Raw genomic sequence first — 22,833 nt, 5'->3', positions numbered from 1 at the left:
GGGTAGGACAAAGCCCAGCGTTAGAAAGGGCAGGTGTCCATAGGCTTTGGTCTCTGCCTCAGAAAAGTACATCTAAATCTCCTTCAGTTTTCCATTAGCAGACTGAAAGGATAATTAGCATAAATCTGTAGCCCCAAAAATGCAAACTGGAAACAAGTGTTTATTTTGCCTTGCAGCAATGTGTAAAAAACCTAGAGAGAGGCTCTTTGCCAGCTCTAGTTTGGCTGCTTGAATAGAAGACATCATGTAACAAAGGAGGAAAAACAGGGCAAGGAATATCATACACCAGAGAATTTCTTTAAGACCATCAGTTAACAAAGCATTCTATGTACAGCAGAGTAAGTAGGGCCAGGGAGGAAGGAAAAAATTCCAGACTGTTGGGATCTTACAGGTATCACTGTGGTGTCACTGATGTCAACTAGGAAACAGTGTGTCAGCCTTTGGTCAGCAACTTTGTACACCTTGGGCTTGGAAAGCACCTACCTGTGAAGCCACTCAGAAAGTAAAACCACACTGAGGCAATGAGTAGAAGAAACTTTAAGTCTGGGAGAGCTTGAGTCACAATTGCACAATAATGCAAACCGTTTCTGGGAATCAATCCCATATCAGACTGGATTACTAAATGTACTAAGTATAAGTACATATTGAAGCTTAATAATAACATAGGGAGTGACCTTACAGAGATATGTAGCATCAGTCTGGAGGTGCAATCCAGGTGGGAGAAGCAGCAAGAAAGTATGGATAAAGGAGCAAATGCTATAGGTGCAAAGAGCAATTCTGGAGTTGCTGTCCTTCCTTAATATGTTTGTGTGTTTTGCATAGAAAGTCATTGGATACAAGCAGCTCTTTTTTGCTAGTTTTTCTTCAGCTCCACAATTCTTACATTTACAGTGTTCAAGCCTCCATGAAAGGGATACAGTGAACCCCTTTTTTAATTCCTGGAGGACGGGGTATCCTCCTCCACATGAAGACAACAAGAACACAGGTTTCCGTTCCTGGTTGTTACCATAGTCCTTAACCTATTGTTTGGTAACTAGGAGGCAGTTCCTTCAGCTCCTCTTCCACATATCCTTTGGGAAAACTTTAGATGTAGGGCACTTACGGTTCACTTTTTGTATGGCACGTATTAGTATCTTCCCATTTCAGCAGCTGTGGGGTGGAGGGGAAGGGAGGAAGGCACTGATGGAGTGGCATTTAGACTAGCACGTGCCATGGGTTGGCCATCGTGACAAAGCAGCATAAGATGATGCCAGAAAGCAGAGCACTCTGCCACAAAAGGAGGTTTGTGTCCTTCCTCCTCTCAAGTTTTGCCTTTCTCTTTCCTACTGCTTGTGCAGAGACCACCCAAGCACAATGGCTGAGGGGGCTCCAGAGCCAGGAGGCACCGAGGGGTGTGATTTGCATCCCATAGCAGAAGTGAGGCCGTCCATGCATGGCCTGTCTTCCTTCCTTAGGATATAGTTTATTATTCATCACTGTATGTAAATCAACCCCTCTGGCCCCATCGATTGCTTTTTGGTGTGTGTGCGTGTTGACATAAATACCTGTGTATTTTTCTTTAGCTTCCTTCAACTTGTTACCAGCCTGTACGGGGATGACCTGCACAGGGCCAAAATAATTTTCCTGGGTGCGGTCGCACCACGTGAGGGTTGTCTGCCAGCTCTCTGGCAGGATGTGTGTTTGCATATGGGGATTTCTGCATATTGCCTTGACCTTTGCAGCACATTGGTTGTTCAAATGTAACTTGTGGTCCACTATTGGCTTCCTGTAGTGTTGCTGCTTCCAGCTTTCTCTCTCTTACATTGCCAATCCTTTTTCCCAGATGTGTTAGCTTTTTCCTTTTGCAAACTAAATTTTGGGTTACTCGCAGCTTGTATTTCTCACAGACCCAGGACTCTGTGAGTCAGTTGTCATATTGGTTTTACCATCACTGGATGTAGTGACGTGACTGCATGTTTATACATACACACATAGGAGCATAAGAGACTATCTTTGTCTTAATATTTGCAAAGGTTCCCAGCTTGCTGTCCCACATGCCTCTTCCAGAACATGGAAGAAGGTGTTAAGTGGGGCAGCTCCTGGCAAGGAATACACCTAAGCAAGGCATCTCATGCCAGGCACTGTGCCCTAGTGTAGTGGCATCTTTTGTCATCTTTTTCTTAAACTAATTAATCGCTAGTCAGTTTTCAGCCCAGATGTCGCTGTTTCCATCTGAGCCAGTGTAAATTTGTATTTCTGTAAGGATTTCTTCAGACACTATTATCTGGAATCCAATTAGGTAGCGTTCATTCAGGATTAATCACATGTGGAAGTGTTTGCAGAATTGAGGTTCCTGTGTTCTTAGCAGCGTCCTATTACCACTGTGTTTCATTATCCTCCAGCAGGCATGGGCGTGGGCTTTTTATGTGTTCTAGAAGTAGCCCTGTGCAGATCCACTGCAGGGCTGGAGGCTTGCTGTTCTGGTTGTTGTGGAATAGCGGAAGGAAGATGATACCTATCCCGTGTCCCAAAGGCAGCAAATGAGTTCGACTGCATAAAGATTCCTTGATTTCAATAAAACTGCTTACATGTGTGCTGCAGTGCCTGTGGAAACATAAAGTAGGACCACAGCCTAAGGGAGAAGGCAGACGTTCATCTTAAAAAAAGAAAAAAAAAAAAAAAGATGACATTCCTTACTGCTGTGCCTCTCCAAATACCAGGGCTTTTGAAAGATATTAGTGGTGCAGCAAACTCAACAGATAATTCTTTTCGTATGGTGTCTGGATCAGGTGACTCACATATGTTCACATTTTCAGGTATCCCTTTTGCTGCTTTTTATCAAGAGTTCTTTTTAAAAACCTTCCTCTTGTGCAAACTTTATTTTACTTCATCACAGTCAGTATTTCTATCACAGCTTTTAGAAGAAGGTAGCATAAAGTTATTAAGCCTTGCGGTTAGAATTTTAATGTCTGTGAAGATACATCACCAGTAATAAGCTTGTTCTATCTGTTATTATTTTGTTTTCTTTGCATTTATTTCAGAGACTCTGTATGGAGCTTTGATTGTTGTTAAGGGAGTGGGCCAGTTTTCTGAGCAGGTTTTTTGAATTGGTACTTCTGGTAAAACGACAAGAATTCCTTGTTAAAGGATGAAAATAGGTTAGAGAAGACACATTTGTCAGATAGGGCTCTTCAGCATTAAAATTCTGTGAATGTTTTCTCCTTATCTTTTGGAAGATATTTTATGCCATCTCCTGCCTCACAAATGAATGGGTTCACCTGCGTATATAATTGCCATGTTATTGTGCTGGATGGGATCTGATCATACAAAGACAATGGCTTTGTTTATGCTGCCAAACTGTATGCCCAGCTGTGCTTGCAGGATCAAGCCTCTAGCTGTTAAGTTTCTAGAAGCCCATAATAATAAAGATTTTAGTGGCAATATGTTAAGAAGAAACACCAGCTTCTTTAGCAGATGTGGGAGCAGGGGGAACAATTTTTTAATGAGAAAATTTCTGAGTTTCTGAAACATTTGCTGCTAGATGAACGTGTTAGTTTACTTGTTTGTCAAATGTCAGCAATACAGTTGACCTGGTATAGTAACAGGAGTGTCAGGGATGTCTCCAGTGCAGATTTATTGAAAAGGATGCCATCATGATTGCTACATGTAAGACTGAACTGGGGATCTTGACAATTAAAAGCAATGTGAGCTAAAACTCGTTGGTTGTGGAGCATGGTTTGGACACGTCATGTGTCATCACCAGTGCATTAAAAAGTAAAGGCAAGTGACACTTAGAGTTAAAATTTTGAATACTGACTGAAAGGCTTTTGGTTGGATTTTGTTGATTTGTATGAGGTGTATATAAACACTGTATCTGGATCCTATGAATAATTTGTATGTGCAGTGTTCCCTAATGTCCTTCTTAGTTCCAGATATGTATCTCGCTGACCAAGTTCTCTTTTATGTGTAATTGCCTTTTCCCAATTATTTGCACAATATGAGTCAGAATAATACACTTTTTCTTTACAGCTGCTTTTTAAAACAAAATGGTAACCTGATTTAAAACACGTTTTTTTACTGAGCTGCCAAGGGAGAGTGCTAAGCTCCCATGCTTGGTATGGATGCCGTTCCTGATTCAGAGGTAAAGAGTGTTTTAAAAATTTAATATTAATGTATGCGGGAAAACAGCTATTACAGTTCCACATGTATAATTTGTCCCTTGGCAGCCTGTATCCTTTTAAGATCATAATTTCTTTAAAATTAATCTTCTGGTTACCCCTCCAAGTCCAGTATAGAAATGAGAGAGAGCAATGGCCAGAACCCCTTGGTCTTGTTTAGAGAAGGGAAATTAGAGAAAATCAGAGACTTTGGGAAGAAAGCAGATTCTGGAGTAAACTTTGTGACTTCTGTAACTTAACTGCAGCTGAATCACCAGGTTTTGTAGATAACTCGTGCTCATGGAAACACGATATTCTGAGAGGTTATTTGAAAGAAACATAAAATACTTACAGATACCTCATACACATATTCATGTTAACTTATTGGATAGAAAGAAAGGATGTTATAAAGTAACTCTTAATCCTACAAGTATATAAACATATAGGCAACTTCAAGCCCATGATTAATCCATGTAAATTAAAAGAGAGTACTCACATGTTTGAAACTCATATTTAGTGTTTGTGATGTGAAATATATTTTTTAGAATAATGGGCATGCCACCCTAGCAAGTCTGATCACTACCATATTGATATTTTCATCTTGTCTCTGACATTAATGCCACTTACATGTCTAAAAATACATCTTTTTGTCTTTCATGTTTTTATTATTTCAAGTAATTTTTCTCTAACATGATTTAGTAATTAGGATTTAAGTTCGTAGGTCTGCATTTACATAATGGAGTGCTTTGTACATTTTTATGTAAAGAGTTTCATTCCTGTAAGCTGCTGCTTGAGGGGTTTTGGGGGGCTTTGAGGGGTTTTTTTGAGGAAAATGTTCGTTTTGATAAATGAGGTTGTTAATCTTTTAGGGACTATCTAAGTAAATTTCAGCAACATTATATTTTTGGTCAAAACTAAATGAAAACTCTCATTCTGAGGTTTTGGAAGCAGAAAAACAGGCAGGTGGGGAGGAGTATGACTTGGCTTGGAAAAACTTGTTCCTGAGTCTCTTTAGGCAGACAGATTAAAATTCCTAAGAGTTTAACCTAGACTGAGGGACTTTGCAAAGAAGGTATTTGACACCATAATGACAGCTCCTGGAAATCTTGAGCAGAGATTGAAAGCAAACCCTGTAAAAATACCAAAGTTGGGTCCAAGTGCTGCACAGAGACCACTGTGACTCCACAAATCTCTTTTCATTCCATGGTTTTAGCGACCCAGTCAACACAGGCAAAAGTTCCATCTTAGCAAAATAGTCTGCCGTTTTAATTGGTTGGTTTGTACCACAGATGGTGGTTAAGGCTGCGGGAGTAATGGAAACAATTATTTACAGACAGTTGTTAGGTTTATAGCAACCCTAGGCTTTCTACAGATGCCAAGCTTTTCTGCAGGTACAAGTTTGCTATTTGTCAGCAGAGTAAACAGGAAAACCTGCCTTTGAAAAATTATTGCAAATCACTCCATTTCATTGGCTTTGCAATTAGATTTCATTGCTTCTCATTCCCCTCAGATTGTGTACATGTTGTTGTTGTACGTGTTACTTGCATCACAACAAAATAATTGGCCTGTGTGCTGGTGGTGCTTGGTGATTATACTTATCCCATAGTCTCAAAATCCAGACTGAGGCCTCTCCCCAGCCGAAGAGTCCCAGTCCACCATCTTCACACGAGCACCCTAAGTGCCATGATTTGGTGCTCTGAGCATGCCTCTGCTTCTGCAGTCCTCAGCGCCAGAATGTAGTGTCTGTTCAGGGACCTCCACCATACTCGGTGCCTGCAGAAGATCCCACTTCGTGTGGCTTCTGTGCTGTGTATGCAGCTCAGCTGGTGCAGACGGCCTGTGCCTGCAAAAAGGTGGGTAGGTAATAGGTAAATTAGTTTATGATAATGTGAAACAGAAGTTTATGTTTTGAAGTAGTTGCTTAAATCCTGTAAATAGGGATTCTGGTGTGAACACATACACTCAGGTATTTAAGATCATGAGTCTTTATGGTCCGTGGGTCCACAGAGAGCAACATAATGAAGACAAATATATGCTGAGCTGTGTCTCCATTCCCTCTGGAGGATTGGTCAGGACACTCATGTAGTCTCATCAGCACTGCTGCACCCAAACCTCAGAGGGCTGCAGGAAACTAAAAATGTTCTGTGCTTTTAAGGGACACAGATTTTGTGTTCTTTTCCCATGTAACAGTAAGCATTTTTCCTATGCAGGCACTTGTTCAGTGACAAGGAGTGTTTCAGTCCCCTGATATTATACTCCTTAGCTGCAACTGACGGTAACAAAGCAGGTCACAGAGGAGACAAGCAGGAAGGTTTTCTGTACCCAGAGGCCCAGATGATAGTTGCAACCTCCAGAGTGTCAAGCTTGAATTCTCCTTAGCAGGAGCCTGCGGTCTCCAGCAAGCGAAGCAGATTGTTCCCTTCGTTGTCTCTAGTATGTTTGTGTCCACCCTGACGCAAAGTGGAGGCTCGTGTTCCGGGACCTGCAGTCTCCATCGATCACGTTTCCTTACTCAAAACAATTTTAGCCGCAAGCTGTAGTGTCAACAGGGTTTTGTGTACTTTGTGGGAAACTGGACCAAATATTGCACGGGGACACTCGATATTCTTCAGCCTGGAAATATTGTGCCAATCCAATTTTTTTAACTGACTTTTGGGGGGAAGTAAATTACATTGGAAAAAAAATAGTAAATTAAGCCAGCCAATTCTAGGAGAATGCAATCTTCCAGAAGTTTGCTTACCTTTTGGCTTTAAGTGTGCCAATATGAGTATAAGGACTAGCAACACTTCTTTTAATAAAAGCTTGAACAGCGGAATATGGAGCTTTGGATATGTTGAACAGATGAGCCTCGAGTATAAAATTTGGTTGTGTGTATTTGACCAAATGTCAGTGCTCTAGGCAGGCTGCATCTGATTGAAAAGATTTTGATCAAGTTGACTGGCTAAAAATACCTATCTCATAAATATAACATTTTTCCTTAAAAACAAACAACATCAATGAATTAGTAAAATTCTAGTGTAAATATTGGAAGGCCAAAAAATATTCCTCAGACGAATGAGTTCTTACACCATTCATCCCCTCTTTCTAGCAGATGTGCTACGGAAGGTGGCAGGGTTTATCTAAGCACTTTGGGGAGGAAGATGATATGACTTTTCATGTCCCTTTGGCTTATGAGAAGAGAGTGGCAGGAGAAAAATATGGTGTTTGTGAATGTGCAGTCCCTAAAATTCCTTGTTTGTTGATGCCTTGACTGGTTAATTAGTTTTTATTTGCTGTATGTCTTCCAAACACATTTTTATATGTGCATTTCTTGCACACTTATATTTCAAGACAAGTATATTTGTAGTAAGATAATAAAGTAGGATAACCAGATTTTGTCATCAGAAACTTTCATTTGGTCTTGGTGGGCTCACTAGAGTTTGCTCAGGTGGATGTACATTTAAAAACAGCATTTTGATGTCTGAGGAATAATTCAGACAAAGGAGAATCAAGCTTCACTATGCTTGAAGGGAAGAAAAGTACACATGAAGTGCCTCAGAGCTGGCAATATTTGTTGAAAATGAACAACCTCTCCCCACCCATCCACAAATAAAAAGTAATTTTGTGAGCCATGAAACTTAAGAAGCTTATTTTTCTCTGGCTTGCCTTTATGTAGATTCCTTGTTGTCTGATGTTTTGGTTGAGCCTGCAATTGCAAGCTGTCTTTCAGCATATGGACTACTTGTCTGTCCATCTTCTGATGGACAACCTATCTATCACAAAATGTGGGGAAGCTAAATATCTTTGTCCTTTCTCCTTTTGGCTGGTTTGGCAACATTGTCTGATTATGTCCCTGAGTTATTGCAGGTGAGAGTCAGACTGAAAATAGTGTGATCACATCCTTTCCTTTCCTTAGGGAACAGACTGGGGGAAAAAAATCCTAGTGGTGGCACCATTGCTTTACTCACAGTGGCAGGGAAACACTTCATTTGGAGAAAATGGAGCATTTTTGCAGCAGTCTGACTTTGGGGTGTGCTCAGTGGGAGGATTTGATACCAGTTTGGTGCCCTGAAATCCTCCTTTGTCAGAGCTGGAAGTATGTTCTTAGTAATACCTTGCATTTTAGCAGTGGATCTCAAGTGCTTTGTAACGAGAACAGTATCATAGTCCCCATTTGTAAAAGTGAGACTGAAGGGGATGCAGTGATGTGACCAAAGTCATCCTAGAGGCCAGAGGCAGAGATAGGACTATTCTTTGTATCCCCCGAGTCTCCTTTTCTGACAGTCGTCTTGTCCACCAGCCACAGAGGACTTGAATCACATGAATAGATCTGTTATCTACAAAGTCATGCATATAGATACCAGTCACGCAGAACTAAGCTTTGGCCCCATTTTCATATTGAAGATTAAAGCAGCTCTGCAGAAAGTGTATTTCAACTTTCTGTCTTAAAAATATGCTGCTAATTAGGGATGTAAAGGGGCTGAACTCAGCTGCAAGACTGCTGATCTTTCCCAGTGAGACTGCCTGCCAGCATTGTTTGGACTCCAACTAACCCTTCATTGTCTTCTATCTCGTTGAGGTCCTGAGCATGCACAGAAAAAAAGGAGGATTGATGTCTTTATATTGTCATTTCTGGCTGTCTGCAGGATACCCTTCAGCCATTTTCAGCAGTGCTCAAAAGTATGCTCTGCTGTTTTTAATCTTTTTTTGCTTTTTGTTTTTGCTGGTGGCACTCTTCCATGCCCAGAGAGTTTTTTAATTTTTACTTTTGTAGCTGTGCAATTCCACCTTATTAAGTTGGATTCTGCTTCCAGTCTCACCCTTCACAGGGTTATCTTTTTTAATGGGTGAAAAAGTGCATATGCCAGCATTCCACACTAGAAGTTCTAGTATGTGATGTACATCGGGGAAGGAGTTGTGCTCTACTTCAAATGTCTTACAGTCCTGATAAATGAGAGAAAAATTCTGCAGTCTCCAATCAGCTTTAGTTGGATTGCTGTTCAATTTAAGTACTACAGAATCTGAGTCACAGTTTTTAGCTTGAAGGAGGTTGGATTTTTTTTTTCTTTTCTTTTCTTTTTTTTTTTTTTTTTTACATTTTAGGATCCTCTGGCGGGGGGGGGGGGGGGGGGAATTAATATTTTACATTTTACAGAACAGTATTTTAAATAATGGTTTAGAAAAGATACTGCCATGCTGCTGACTCCCAATAGCATTAGCTATTAAAAACCATATTAAATCCATCTGAATAAAAACGTTGTAGAAAAGCAAAATATCCTATTTTAATAATGGATTTTGAAGAGTATTTCTTTTATCCATCTGGAGTTTTGCTAATAAGCTAACTGCAAAATATCAAGCTGCTTGCATGTGTTGGGCAATAATAAGCAACTTGAACCACTTTCCAGCAAAAATACTATAGGCCTTTGCTCGACTGCTGTGCAGTGACTCCAGGGATTTCAGTGGGAGATACTGATCTCTGCAATGCTTCTGTGTGCTTTTGCCAATCAAAGGCATTTACAGTATGTCAAAACAATCAGCGATTACTGCTCTGCAGTTTTAATTCCCTCTTTTTGCAAAATAAAAGGACTTGTTCTTGTGGTTTCAATGCCCACCTAAGCATCTCTGCATGCTGAAGTAAAGCTTTCTTGTCTGTACACGTGGACTGGATAGGTATTTTTGCATACTACCTTTTATTTGCAGCGTGAGATTCTGTTGGAACATAATGGAATAGGGTCTGGTCTGAAAGCCACCCTGACAGCCTGGAATTCCTGCTTCTGAACAGCAGCTTATCCACAGCACAGAGATTTTGTGATAGCCATACAACATGACACCTGCTGTCCCTCCAAGTGGAAGAAGACGCATCTGGGATGCCCTTCCGCCTTGATGGGCAGAACTGCCCCTTTCTTGACTGCTGCAATAACGTAAACCTCACAGAAATCTGCTTTACACAGGCAAGCTGAGAGACAAAGCTTGCCGTTTTCTCTGTGTGTCTGTCGGAGAGACACATTTCCCGTTTTGCAGGGGATGTAGAGCTCTGCGGAGCAGAACACCCAGGAGGGGGTGCAGCTTCCTCTGGTTCTGCACCAGCCCTCCCAGGGCGCTCCTCCGCCTGTCTGGAATATGCCGCTTTATCCCACTGGCAGGCACGGGGATGATTTGTGTTTGTGGGAGCCACTGTTGTTCTCGGAGGGCCGCTCTGCGCTGTCCTCCTCGCAGGGCTGTGGCTCCGCAGCTCCAGCCCAATCCACCCAGCCGGTGCCTCTCTCCTCAGGGTCCCTAACCTCATGGCAACTGGGAAGAAAGTGGTGCGGTATGAGTACTGCCAAACCCAGCCTGTGAGAACCAGTTGGAAATACTACCTGAGAAGTCAGTAATTGCTCAGCACCACTGAGAGCAAAATATCTGGGCTGCGTCTACATCCTAGCCTGTAAACTACAATGTAAGGAGACAGATTTCTTGCTTGCACATTGGTAGTCCCTAGCAACACCATTTGATGAAGCCCTGCTCCTCTGGTTTGAGAGGTCCAGGCTGAATTTTCTGTTCAGTGTTCCTGACCCTAGAAGCCTGGCTTTTGTTTACCAAAAAAACCCAACCCAAAACCAAAAAAAAGTACAGTTACGTCTTTAAAGCTCTGCTGCTTGGTTGGCAAACGAATGCTGGGAAGTGCAGCTCTGCTGAGGTTGTGCAAAAAAAAAAGCAATTGTTATTCATTAAGCAGATGACAGCAACGGGAGCAAAGGGGATAAAACTCGAAATCTGAAACCACCTGCTTTAATTTTAGCCATAATTGAAGTGGCTGCCCATGATGTTGCTGATGCACGTATCATATTTGCACACCATACACTGCTGTCACTGATTTCTGTGGCAGCAAGCTCCAGCCCACTGTCTGCTGTGGTTCAGGAGGGGATGGGTCTCCTGTTTGATTGCAGGTTATAGCAGATACTTTAGAATCTGTTTGTTTCCTTCCAGGAGCAAAATGCAATCGCAGTCTGCCTCTGATAGATGCTTTAGTCATTAGTGAGGTTTCTGTGACTACAACACAGTGTCCTAGTATGGGTGCACTTATCTCTTTTGTTCCTGGTTCGAAGCAGTGATGCTTTCCTTGCTCTTGTGCTTACGCGTTTGCTCTCATTCTCTCCCTCCCTCTCTCTCTATCTTTGATCTTGCTGATATGGGGAAAAATATCAGATCCAAATCTTCAGCATATTTAACCAAAACATCTTGTAGGATGGGAATGCATTGTGACTGAGTGCAGCAGCAGGAGGCTGCAGTATGCTTGCTTATACTGCTTGCTTTCTGTTACTACAAAACAGCAGCAATCACCAAGGAGTGCTGGGCTTGGTCTGCAGCTAAATAAGCACTTAGGGGCTCAGAATTGATGGAGGGCTAAGGTGTTTTTGCTGGAAATGGGTGGACTCTGCAAAGCCCTCCTCTCGTGGTCTGTAATGCAGGGATTCATGTGAAACAGGTAAAAAGGGAAGAGATTTTTCCTAGTGGCAGAGAGGGTCTCATCCTTCACTAAATTCCCTGGAGTTTTTGCCATGGAGTTAAATGGCCGTAAGATAGCACTGTCATTTCATATTCAACCTCATTACAGTACTAGCAACATAAGCCTGAGAGCTGGGAGCTCACAGCAAAATCAGTGAAGGCAGCAAAAGTCTTGACCTCAGCTGCACAGTGAAATGTTAGAGTGCGAGCATTAATGGTCTATCCTTGAGCTGTTTAGTGCAGATTTATACTGCATGTGTTTGTATGTGTATGCCAACTTTCAAAAGCTATGAAAAGCTTTTTTTATGGTTTCCTGTGATGATACGTAGTCAGAGGGGATACTCGGATGAATAAAGAAATATGCCACAAAATGGGGAGCAGGTGAGCTGCATGACAGATGTGTGTGCTGTCCTTTGTTGTTTTGGTGCTGCTTCTCAGCTAACGGTATAAAGTGCTGGGAATACAACATGAGGCTTAACTCCCCTTGGGATGTTGCTTAGGAGAAGATCCTCACTGTTTTGGAGCATAGCACGTTGCTTTGGAGCATATCCCCATTCCCTTCTGATCAGCATTCCCTTCTAAGCATGTCTTCATTCCTCTGCTTTACTGATCATTTACAGCTGTTCACTTTATTTCACGAGAAATTCTTAAAGGGCTGAGACAGTAACTGGACTGCACTGTTCTGTAATGCAGCCCAGAACTGGCGCCGCGTTTCAAGCGGCCAAATGAGATTCATACTCAAGTCCCAGCAGACGTTGTTTGTCTCAGTCACGGGAGTCCACATTTTTTCTGGGGTCTAGTATCTCTCTGGACATCTTCCTTGTCATAATAAAGAGGAGGATGGCTATGGCATCCAGACAGTTGAGGTGTATTGCCTCCGTACTTGGTAAACTGCCAGCACAGCCTTTTTTGGTCTGACTCATAGATAATTCCATCTTTAAGGAGGCATAATATGTGTTGCACAGTGGGACATACTATCCCCATGACTTGCTATCTGTTTGTAAAGTAAGTTATGTTGGTTTTCCCCTGCAGTCTTTTTATCACTGTTACAGTCTAATACCTTTATTTAAGTCATTTATTAGTGAACAAATAACCACATTATGGGTGGGCACTTACTTAAAAACAAATAGTTAATGTCAGAAAATAATGAGTTCTAAAAAAACATCTTTGGCAGTGTTTCCTCTATGTATTCCTGATGATGAAGAGGACACCAAACAGCCTGTCATGTCATTTCAGTTCCTTCTTACACACAGCTGAACTAAAAGTGAATGCACGCTTCCATCTTCCACTAGTGTGTATCTTCCTTCTATGTGCATTTAAATAATAGATTCTCCTTTTATTTATCAATTCATTAGCCTTGTTAAGTAAGAGAAGTTGGGTAATGGCGGTGCCCACAAGGTGTGTGACACCTGACCATCGCCGATTGTCTCCTGCAGACCGTGCTGGGCAGTGAGTGCACAGTGACACAGGGCCCGGCGTGCCAAGAGCCCCACCATCCACATGCCTAAGTCAGGCCGCAGAAAAGGGACAGGGAACGGTTTGGAAGTGCTCTTATATCCCCTGATTTTGGCATAGCTTCAGAGGATGCTTCACTTAGACCTAAAAGATAGGCATCCATTTCTTTTGCAGAAGGGAGTCCTGTGATGTTACAGCTCCACATGTGGCTCTGGTTTCTCTGTCCCCAACGGGTGTCCTTGCAGAAAGACCAAAAGGACTTGAATCCTTATAAAAGTTTGCACTCCTCTGAAAGCTACGTAGCCAGCAGATGCTTTACAGTGAAAGAGAACGTCCTTTGAAAACAATCTGGTGTTTATTAATCAACAAGAATTCAGTGTTTGGGGTCCTTCGGCACGAAAAGAGAAGGAAAGCACATGTGGGCCTGGCCTCCTGAGTGAAAACATGCAGGTTCCATCCCCGTACTCTGCTGAGGAGCAGATTTCGTATAACGTTGGTATGTCAGCACTTTGCTCTCCGTTCCAGTGACATTTGGCAGGATTCAATATGCTTATGTTTAGATTGAGTTGCCTAAGACCCAAGCAGCAAGCCATTCACCTGCTCTCTGGTGTTGCCCTATAGATAACTAGATTCATTAGGCTCCCTCTTAGCCAGAGAGTTCTCTGGACACTTAGTTTTAGACGCCCACATATGCTCAGAAGTGCCATTTCTGGGAAGGCAGGCACTTAGACAGTATTTAAAGCTGTGCTGTGTTTCTGGATTATGTGGGTAGGCACCGGGACTCTCTTGTTTCTGTTCCAGAGGACTGAAAAATTAGATATGGACAAGTCGAAGTCATGGGCCTAACCTCCTGCCTTGTGGCCAACGCTTTCACTCGGACATTGGAAGACGGGGTCTAGGCACTGCTCAGCACGAGGGGTTTGTCCCAGTCCCAGCTCTATCTCAGGAGAGCACCTTCACCATCCCTCCCTTAGCTGTTCGGCATCTGTATCTTGAGAAATACAAAGCCAGGGATAAAAAGTGAAAGGAGAGATGGAGTACAGAGGGGAGTGGTGACCAAAAACAGTTATTAGGATGCCGCAGTGGAAGGCGAGTCCCAGGCCCTCCTCCCTGGTGTACGTTACGCATTTTACACTGCATACCATCATCACCACCCGGAAGCACCGATGGGAGATTGTCCGGTTTTCCGGCTGCAGAGTCTCAGAGATACCATCTGTTCCCCATTTGTTGCAGAAGTTATTTAGGTGGCTGTGTGAGACAGACAGGATTACCCTCTGGGCTTCGGTGCCTTTGATGAGCAGCATCTGAAGTTAACACTTAAATTAAGCAGACTTTATTTTATTGCCTTTGTGTATTATAATGCCCATGAAATCATTAAAACTTTTTGTCTGCTTCTTGGTCTCCTGTTGTCTCCCTGTAGTGTTTCTGTTGTATCTGACTTTGTACAACCTGCCTGCCTCAAAAATCAGCAGCCGTCTTCCCTTCCCCACCCCAGCACACAGGGGACCTCCCAGGCCTGAGGGATACCTGCACTAACACTTCCATGGCTTGGTAGGGATTCTTGGACAAGGGACACCACATTTGGGAATAATCCTTTTTCCATTTCTGTCTCACAGATTGATGAACTCCCTGAAGGAGCTGTGAAGCCTCCAGCAAATAAATACCCCATCTTCTTTTTTGGGACTCATGAAACGTAAGTGAATGAACACGATCTTTCTTTGCAAATGTCTTCTACTGCAGCTAACGTCATCTCCACTTATTTTATTGGAACAAATCCTGACTGAAGCCATTGGGAGGCTAGAGATAGGTCCTACAACCCTAGCTCTTTTGCATTAAGACGTGGAAGTGAAACCTGAAAGTAGGTGGGAACACTGCTGCATGGATGGGATACCATGATCTGAGCATAAATAATAAACAGTGCCTGTGTTTCCCATAAAGAAAAGTGTTGGCATCAATTTATTAGAGGGTCATCTGAACTCAGATGCAGGGGCAAAAATTTTTTACTTGGATGTACATGATAGCAGAGATCAGGCTGCTGTATTCGGACATGTTTAGGTTTGTATTGTGTGTGAGAACTCGCTTGGTAGTTTGTAAAATGAAAGGAAGGAGACCCCAGCGTCTCACGCAGTCCTCACATAGTTTTAAAATATATGCATTCCTGTGAGATTTGTGCTGGGGATATTGTAGGATGGAGCTCTCAGAACTGATAGAAAAACTGAGCTGGCTGAGCTCATAGGGAAAGAAAGGAATCAGAACAGAAAGGATAAGTTAGGTCTCGTAGTAATTGCTACAAAGTACAGAGTTTCAAAATTATAATGTACTTGTCTCTATTTTAAACTATGTCTGAGGTAGTTAAAAAAAAAATCACAGTTTCCATTTTGCATGAAATGCTTACATTTTAAAACTTTTCCTTTCCCACTTGCAGGGAACATGTTTTCTAGAATTCCTTAAAAAATGAAAAAATTAAATTCTGATGACATTTTAAATTTAATTTTAGAGGTTTGAAGCTTTATTTAAAATTATTTTTTAACATTATTCCAGAACATAATAGCTCATGCATCACATTTTTATTGTAAAATTCTTTAAAGGCAATTTCTGCTTAATAAAGATCAAAATAGCCTCTCTTTAGGTAAAATATTTCTGCCTATTGCTGTAATGAAACAACCTGATGTTTTGATATATTGTGATCTACTACTACTGTCACAAAATATTCCCAAATGAATAACATTCAAATAAATTTATGCTTTAAAACCAGAAACCAAAATGTTTTTGTTTTTTTTTAATGGAAACATTTTTCTTAAGAAACATTTTTATTCTGAAATGAATGAATCCCAAACTGCTAATCTCTTTTGTTTTAGATTGTGTTAGCCCATGATCTGACTGTAACATCTGAAACAGGAAAACAGTTTGTAGCTGCTACCTTAATAATTTAAAAAGCATAACTGTTAAAAATGAGCTGTAGATTGCAGCTCCTTAGTTTTATAGCAGAGCAGTGGAAACTGTTATACTCTCCCAGTGGCAATGAACATATTTCAAACAAAGATGTAGACAATTTTTCAGTGTTTACTGTACATAAAAGGCTGTAGAAACATTTCCATACATTACTGTTGAGCTAAATTAAGGTCTCTCATGGTAAGTTTCATACAGTTTTCCTTTGTTATTTGTGTTAGAACTGTTTGTATGTATTTTTGGCAACAAGGAGACATCTAGTATTAGCAAAAGCATAGATAAAATAATTTATTCAGATCCCTTGCTCTATTGTAGCTTTTAATATTAACAAGACATCTGTTAGTTTGGAAATCACTTTTGGCTTTCAGGTAGAAATGCATTCTTAGCTTTGTAATTATATAATTAAGATATTTCTCAATGAGACAACTGAGTGTGGATACCCTTCTGTCTCCTGTGTAGTTAAAAGGAAGCTCTTTCTCCAGAGACTTGTCATCTGATGCCTTTAGCCACCAGTTGGCTCTGTACTGGCAAACTTCTTGGCTGGTGGGATGATTTAAGTGAATGAACTTTGCACATTCATAAATGCTGGGAAGAATCAGAGCATAAATCGGGCATTAATCTGAAATAACGTTTACAGCACGGAAGAAATATGATCCTGTAATTAAGGTATTAGACTGAGACTGAAGAGAGTTGGGTGTTCCTCTGTACTCTGCTATCAGTTTGAGTTTGACCTTGGGCAAATCTCTGTACCTCAGAAGTCCATCTGCAAAAAGGGGCAACTTCCCAACCTCATGGTGATCTTACGAGAATATATGTGTTGTAAATGGTGGAGCTCCACGGTAACGGAGACCATAGAGTTAACGTTAATTGCAAAGATCATCATGAAAGTAGGACAGTGATTATAGTGAAGGACACTGTGACTTGTTCAGCTCCAGTCATTGCTAACATAGAATCTTCCATGTGGGAATGAAGGGGGTTTTTTCGCCTTCGCTGTTTTTAATTTAACTTATGATTAGCCATCCCAGTACCATGATACAGAGCAAAGTCAACACACTGGATATAGATACCCAATGAAAAGGAAATTATGCTTTCTTCAGTTTTATATAAAAAGTTAGACTTTTACTGTAAAGTATGTAGAAAAAGCAGGATAAGTCACCACTCTTCTCTTTTTTTTGTAATTATTTTCCTCTGCATTGTGGTGCCTGTGCCTGAAATTAGTTGGCTCAGTCCATAGCTGACTTATGCAGCAGCAGAGCACAAAATCCCTCCTTTGCTGTGCTGTCTAAAAAAACAATTTGGCCACAAGCACCCTGTGTGTCTCATTGTTTCCTTGTGTTACTCATCTGCCTATATTTACCCATTGTTTCTTGTCTTATATGAAATTATAAGATTTTTGGGAAAGAGAGCACTTTTATTGTGTTTGCACAGAATCTAGCATGTGGGGGGCTTATTCGAAGAAAGAAGCTCCCAGGCTTACTGGCAGTATAGATAGATAATAATAAATGCCACTGTTTTTTCTTTACTCCCATAGTTCAAGGAGTAAGTTTTGGCTTATGGGTTCTCTGCACTCCATACATGCTTTAACTTTTCATATGGTATTTTTAGGCCTTTCTGGATTTGTAACACATAGGATTGGAAGCTTGGTCCCTTGCTATTGCAGGCAATTACGTCATATAATCCCTTTCATAAACTGTTCAAGTGCCAGTTCCCAGCAGTAGTTAATATAATAAATGAGACTTGTCTTAGTTGTTTCTAGAGAGACCCAGCATGATTTTGCAACATCAACCATCAGGATGGTGAGCCAATCCATTAAATCAGACTCAGAGCAGTAACTCAAAGCCAGTGTGTTAAATAAATAAATAAATAAATAAACAAATAAATAAAACTGAAAAAGAAATGATGGAATGAGCAGAAGAATAGGGAAAACATTTGCACTGTTAATTTTTTATTTTTTTTTTAAGAGGAGGAATTTAAGTCCTTTTTTGAATGTTACCTTTGTTAAAATGCAGTGCATTCCTGGGGCCCAAAGACCTTTTCCCATATAAAGAATATAAAGATAAGTTTGGGAAGTCGAACAAGCGAAAAGGATTTAATGAAGGCCTGTGGGAAATAGAAAACAACCCTGGAGTAAAGTTTACTGGATATCAGGTAAATGACTTTCACTTCTATTCCTCCTTATCTTTCTTGTTTTCTTCTTTGAAGATTTCTTGTCAATGCAAACATTGTATGAGTGATGTGGAAGGTCCTAGTTTTGGTGGAGCTAGAAAGTTTCACAGCTTTTGTAATTGCATAATGTAAATACAACTGTGATCTTGCACTCTGTGACAAATTGAACTTTAATCATACTGCAGAGCCCCTTGCTTTCTGTGATATTCTGGGGTGGTGAAGTGGAAAATTCTGCAGCAGATTTAGTTGAATTAAAAATGGAAGGTTTTATTTACTCCCATATAAACATGAATAATTTCTGACTTCTTCCTGTTGTTTATTTTTATATCAGGTTCAGTGTATTTTACACAGACCTTAAGGTCACTGCACTTTTGATTTTTACATTGGTAATGTATAACACATAGGACAGCACTGCCAAAGTTGTGAGGGGTGAGAAGGTGGAGGTTTAAGCTGCTGTTAGGAGATAGTAGCTGCTGTACAACAGCTCTCCCTGTTGGATGTCCGGAGCAAAAAGTCAGTGAAGGGGGAGAAGAGTAGTTGGTGGGCTGTATAAAACCAAAGAACTTTTCTTATTAAAAAAATGTGGTCCTTTGAAGGCAGAAATCACCTCCAAAAGCAGGCGAACACCTATTACATTATTAGCACAAAACCTTACAAACCAGAGATATGGACCACCTGCAGACAAGCTGCTGCCCCTCTCAGTTCCTGTTTCATATTTTCAGCCCTACAGATGTTTTGCATACGCTTAGGGATTTAAAAAAATCTAGTGAATAGTCTGTGTGAGATGGACTGTCAGAGAGCTCTCAGCCTTCTGGTCAGTGTTTGCTTTTTCCTAATACAGAGATCTTGCCCTTTGAGGGGGTTTTGTAACAGCCATCTTCTCTCCTGAATACGTCTCTCCTATTGCAGCCAAAGTCTGAAAGTTTCCATAGTTTTGCCCAAAGTAGAACATGCCAGGTCTCTCCACTGAGCAACCCTTAGTTCTCCAGCAAATACATATTTGTTATCGGCTCTCCTGTTTCTGTGTAAACCCTTCAGAACATGCAATCCCAGAATCTGCATCTGATAACTATTTTCAAGTGGTGACTGAGAAAATTGCCTTTGCAGCCCTTTTTCTTGATAATTCCGAGAATAACCTGAGTTCTTCCTGACTATAGTGATTAAAGTGTAAGTTGTCTGTTACCAGTACTTCTCTCTTCAATACAGAACAAAAATTAAGTAATAGATTTTAGTGATATTTTTTGTTTATGTTATTGTTATTTTAAAGGCAATTCAGCAACAGAGCTCATCAGAAACTGAAGGAGAAGGAGGAAATACAGCAGATGCCAGCAGTGAGGAGGAAGGTGATCGGGTAGAAGAGGATGGAAAAGGAAAAAGAAAGAATGAAAAAGCAGGCTCAAAACGGAAAAAATCCTACACTTCAAAGGTTATCTTCTGAGTTTTTCCATTGTTACCCATGTGCATTCATAATTAGACTACTGTCCACCTCATGGCAATCTGTTCTTCCTTTAGCATTTTGATTCCAGTACCATAACAATGGTGTTCAAACAGGCAAGGAGAAGTGCTCTTGCTTTTGTAGACAGCCTTGGTGAGACAGCAGTTGAAATACTCTGCCCTGTTCTGGTGCCCACACTTTGAGAAGGAGATGAAAGTATGGGAAGGAGTTCAGAAGGGCTGGAAAGAAAATCCATGCAAAGATGGACTGATAGGTTTGATCATCTTAGTATTTCCCCATGAAGAGCAAAAAAAAGCCTTCGGAGCATGCCTCCTGGAAGACATGAGTTCAGGTTTGGTTCCTGTCCAGGAGAATTCAAGCTTCCCTCTCCCATCTCCAGTGTGAGTGACCCAGTTGCTATGCTAAAAGACACAGTAGGGTCAGATGTGCTCAGCTGCTCCTGTTGTAGCTGAGTGTAAAATACTTCAGTACAGGATACAGAATGGGAGGGAAGAAGAACTAATTTGTTAAGCAGGGAGTAAGGCACTCAATTTGTAGATAAAAGACCTGCATTGTAGTACCTACCCGCCCTATCAATATCTAAGTAACAGCATAGATGAGGAAGCTAAGAGTAATGTGTCTCAGACTGCCTCATAATGGCTGGTGAACATAATCACCTGCGCAGTGACAACTTTGGGTTCAGATACACTTCTCACTTGTCACCTGGGTGAAAAGGACCAATATTGTAGTCACTACCTCCGGTTCTGTGTGTACCTCCAGATCTGTACTTTGCTTAAAAAATTGTGGAAAGTGTGGCAGAGTCATGTTCATTCACATTCCTGTTATTCTTTGAAAGTGAAAACTAAACAAAATGAGAAGAAGCGAGCAAACAGTCTGATCCAGGCTCAGCTTGGGGGAGAGTGGGAATTTTCACGGTTCATCCACTGAACAAAATGTATTAAGTAATTTCACCCCCTTTGTGTGTTTTACATTAGAAATTCAGGTCTGGTCTACCACCTTCTTTCCAGAAGACTCTGGACAAACAGAGGATTAGGAAAATGGTGGCTTAATGCCACAATTTATCCTTTTGTACTGTAGAATTGCATAACATAAAGGGAGCAGAGGAGATGTATTGGTTCCACATGGTTTTAATGTTAATATATTAAAGCTGACAGCACTAAAAAAAGTATGGAAAGCAGCTCTGCTAATGTTATTCTCATTTTACATCTCTGTGTTTAATCAAAACTTCTGTCAAGCTGGCACCATCTGTTTCATTAACTAACAAAACCTACAGGTGACCCAACACTAATACCCATCTCCTATTACTGTGTCTGTCTCACAGTCAATTGTGCTACCAACCTGTGTTCAACACAGAATTTCTCCTTTTGCTTCATTGAGGGCAGTAACTCCTTCACCTGAAAAACGCTTTTCACCCCACAGATCCTCCCCAATATTCACCTTGAACAGGGAACTGCATGTTCAGACAGCATTCCACAATCACTTCAAAAGCATCTTTCTATGACTGAAGCTCAGTTTTTACTTTTTAACTTTGTTGTTGATCATTTTAGAAATCCTCCAAGCAGTCACGGAAATCTCCTGGAGATGAAGATGATAAGGACTGCAAAGAGGAAGAAAATAAGAGCAGCTCTGATGCTGGGGACGCAGGCAATGACACAAGAAACACTTCTTCAGATTTGCAGAAAACCAGTGAAGGGGTAAGCTTCTGTTAATATCATTCACTTCCCTTGCAGTTTGCTACTGGGGGGCTTTGGAGCTAGGGGTAAAAGGCATTGCATTGCAGTGACCTGTGCCTACCACATGCGATCTTTTTACATTGCACTTCAGTGCTCAGAATGTGTCTAGAACAGAAACATGGGACTGGTCCCTGCACTAGTACAAATTTTGCTCTAGAGAAATGACTGAATGAGAGAAGATACTATAAGCATTATTTTTGTTTGAACACTTGCATGGATGTCAGCTGACAGGAACTACTGAACACCATGAACTGGAATGAAGCAGAATTGATGTGAGAGCAGAATGAGACTGTTTGCATAATGCATTTTGGCTAACTAAACAGTGGGAGCCTGCTTATCCTTTCACACTTATTTAAAATTTGTGCAGTCCAACTGACTTCTTTGGAGTTCCTGAGGGTTCATGTGCACGTTACAGACTCTGCATACTGTGGGTTTCAGGGCAGATCCTGCCTTGGGATATGACCTTCAAGGAGGGGATATACAGTCTGCTCCAGAGCAGCTTCATACAATCTCCTTACAAGTTTGTGTCAGTTGTGTGTTCATATCAATATTACTTTGTTGTGACCACAACAACAGAAAGGAAGGCTGCTGAGCAGGACAGTTAGCATGGGAATTGGTTAATCGTCAGCCACCTTTAACAACCACAACTATTTCTGAGCCTTTGGAGCAGCACAAGCCTCCCTGCTCCAGGAGTTACAGCCCCAGCTCAGAACCAGTTCTTGTGCGGTTCCCATGCCAAGGCTCTGCCACGTGGCCAGCAGCCAGGCTGGGCTGTCCCAGGAGCTGCTGAGTGACACGAATCCCCAGGTGTGAGAGGAAGCCAGCCAGCACAGGGTCTCATCTGACATTGCCAAGGTGCCTTAGCACCCAGCTGCATGCCCAGTGTCAACCCTTTCACACAAAACACAACCTCTGGGGAGCTGCTGTCGCCTCCCTCTTAAAGACTCCTCCCAGAGCTTCCTTTCCCCTTGTCTCTCTATGGTACAGTGTTTGTGGTTTGTGGCTCTTCACCTTTTAAAGACTTTGATATGTGGCTCGTGGGGTCAGGAAGATAATGTGCCCTGAGCCTCTCCCATTCACTCTGAACAAGCTGCTGGCTTGAGCCAGAGACTGACACAAGGAGACACCATGCCTGGCTGTTCTTTCACAGCACCTCACCCACAGAATTTGAGAGTCTGGGGGTGACAAGTGTGGTGACTGCATAGTGGATGTGTTGCCCAAGTTCTGGCTGGTGAACCCTGTGACACTTCCATGTCTTCAAATAGGTATTTGAGTGAGAAAACTGGCCATAAGGTTCACCCAAGGTGGCAAGAGGTTCAGGAAGGCCTGCTTTGTTTCCCGTGTTTGTAGCAGTGATGGGGTATGTGCCTGTGAACTTCAGGCATGTTCTCCTTGCAAGGACCAAATGTTTACTGAGTTAGGTCAGTTGCAGACTAAGTGGCTAAAAAGTCATATGGGATGTTGGCTTTGT

General features: G+C 41.5%; 2 protein-coding genes across 8 annotated transcripts in view; one reads left to right on the top strand and one right to left on the bottom strand.

Moving 5' to 3' along the window:
- Positions 1–22,833, top strand: part of HDGFL3 (HDGF like 3) — a 39,031-nt gene that overhangs the window by 8,845 nt on the left and 7,353 nt on the right. For all 3 annotated transcript variants that reach the window (XR_007507392.1, XM_049811531.1, XM_049811530.1), the window contains exons 2-5: positions 14,675–14,751; positions 18,017–18,155; positions 19,441–19,599; positions 21,177–21,323. Coding sequence is in view for 2 of the 3 variants with exons in the window: in XM_049811531.1 (XP_049667488.1) it covers positions 14,675–14,751; positions 18,017–18,155; positions 19,441–19,599; positions 21,177–21,323 (522 nt within the window). In the remaining variant the exon portion in view is untranslated. The remainder of the gene's footprint in view (positions 1–14,674; positions 14,752–18,016; positions 18,156–19,440; positions 19,600–21,176; positions 21,324–22,833) is intronic.
- Positions 4,609–22,833, bottom strand: part of TM6SF1 (transmembrane 6 superfamily member 1) — a 48,753-nt gene continuing 30,528 nt past the window's right edge. For all 5 annotated transcript variants that reach the window (XM_049811518.1, XM_049811520.1, XM_049811523.1 and 2 more), the window contains one exon: positions 4,609–5,979. In XM_049811518.1, coding sequence (XP_049667475.1) covers positions 5,811–5,979 — 169 coding nt within the window. In that variant the 3' untranslated portion in view covers positions 4,609–5,810. The remainder of the gene's footprint in view (positions 5,980–22,833) is intronic.

The sequence above is a fragment of the Accipiter gentilis genome, chromosome 10 (genome assembly GCF_929443795.1).
Source record: "Accipiter gentilis chromosome 10, bAccGen1.1, whole genome shotgun sequence".
NCBI classification, from domain to species: domain Eukaryota; kingdom Metazoa; phylum Chordata; class Aves; order Accipitriformes; family Accipitridae; genus Astur; species Astur gentilis.
Note: the sequence above shows the minus strand (reverse complement) of the source record. Positions and strands in the feature narration are given on the sequence as shown.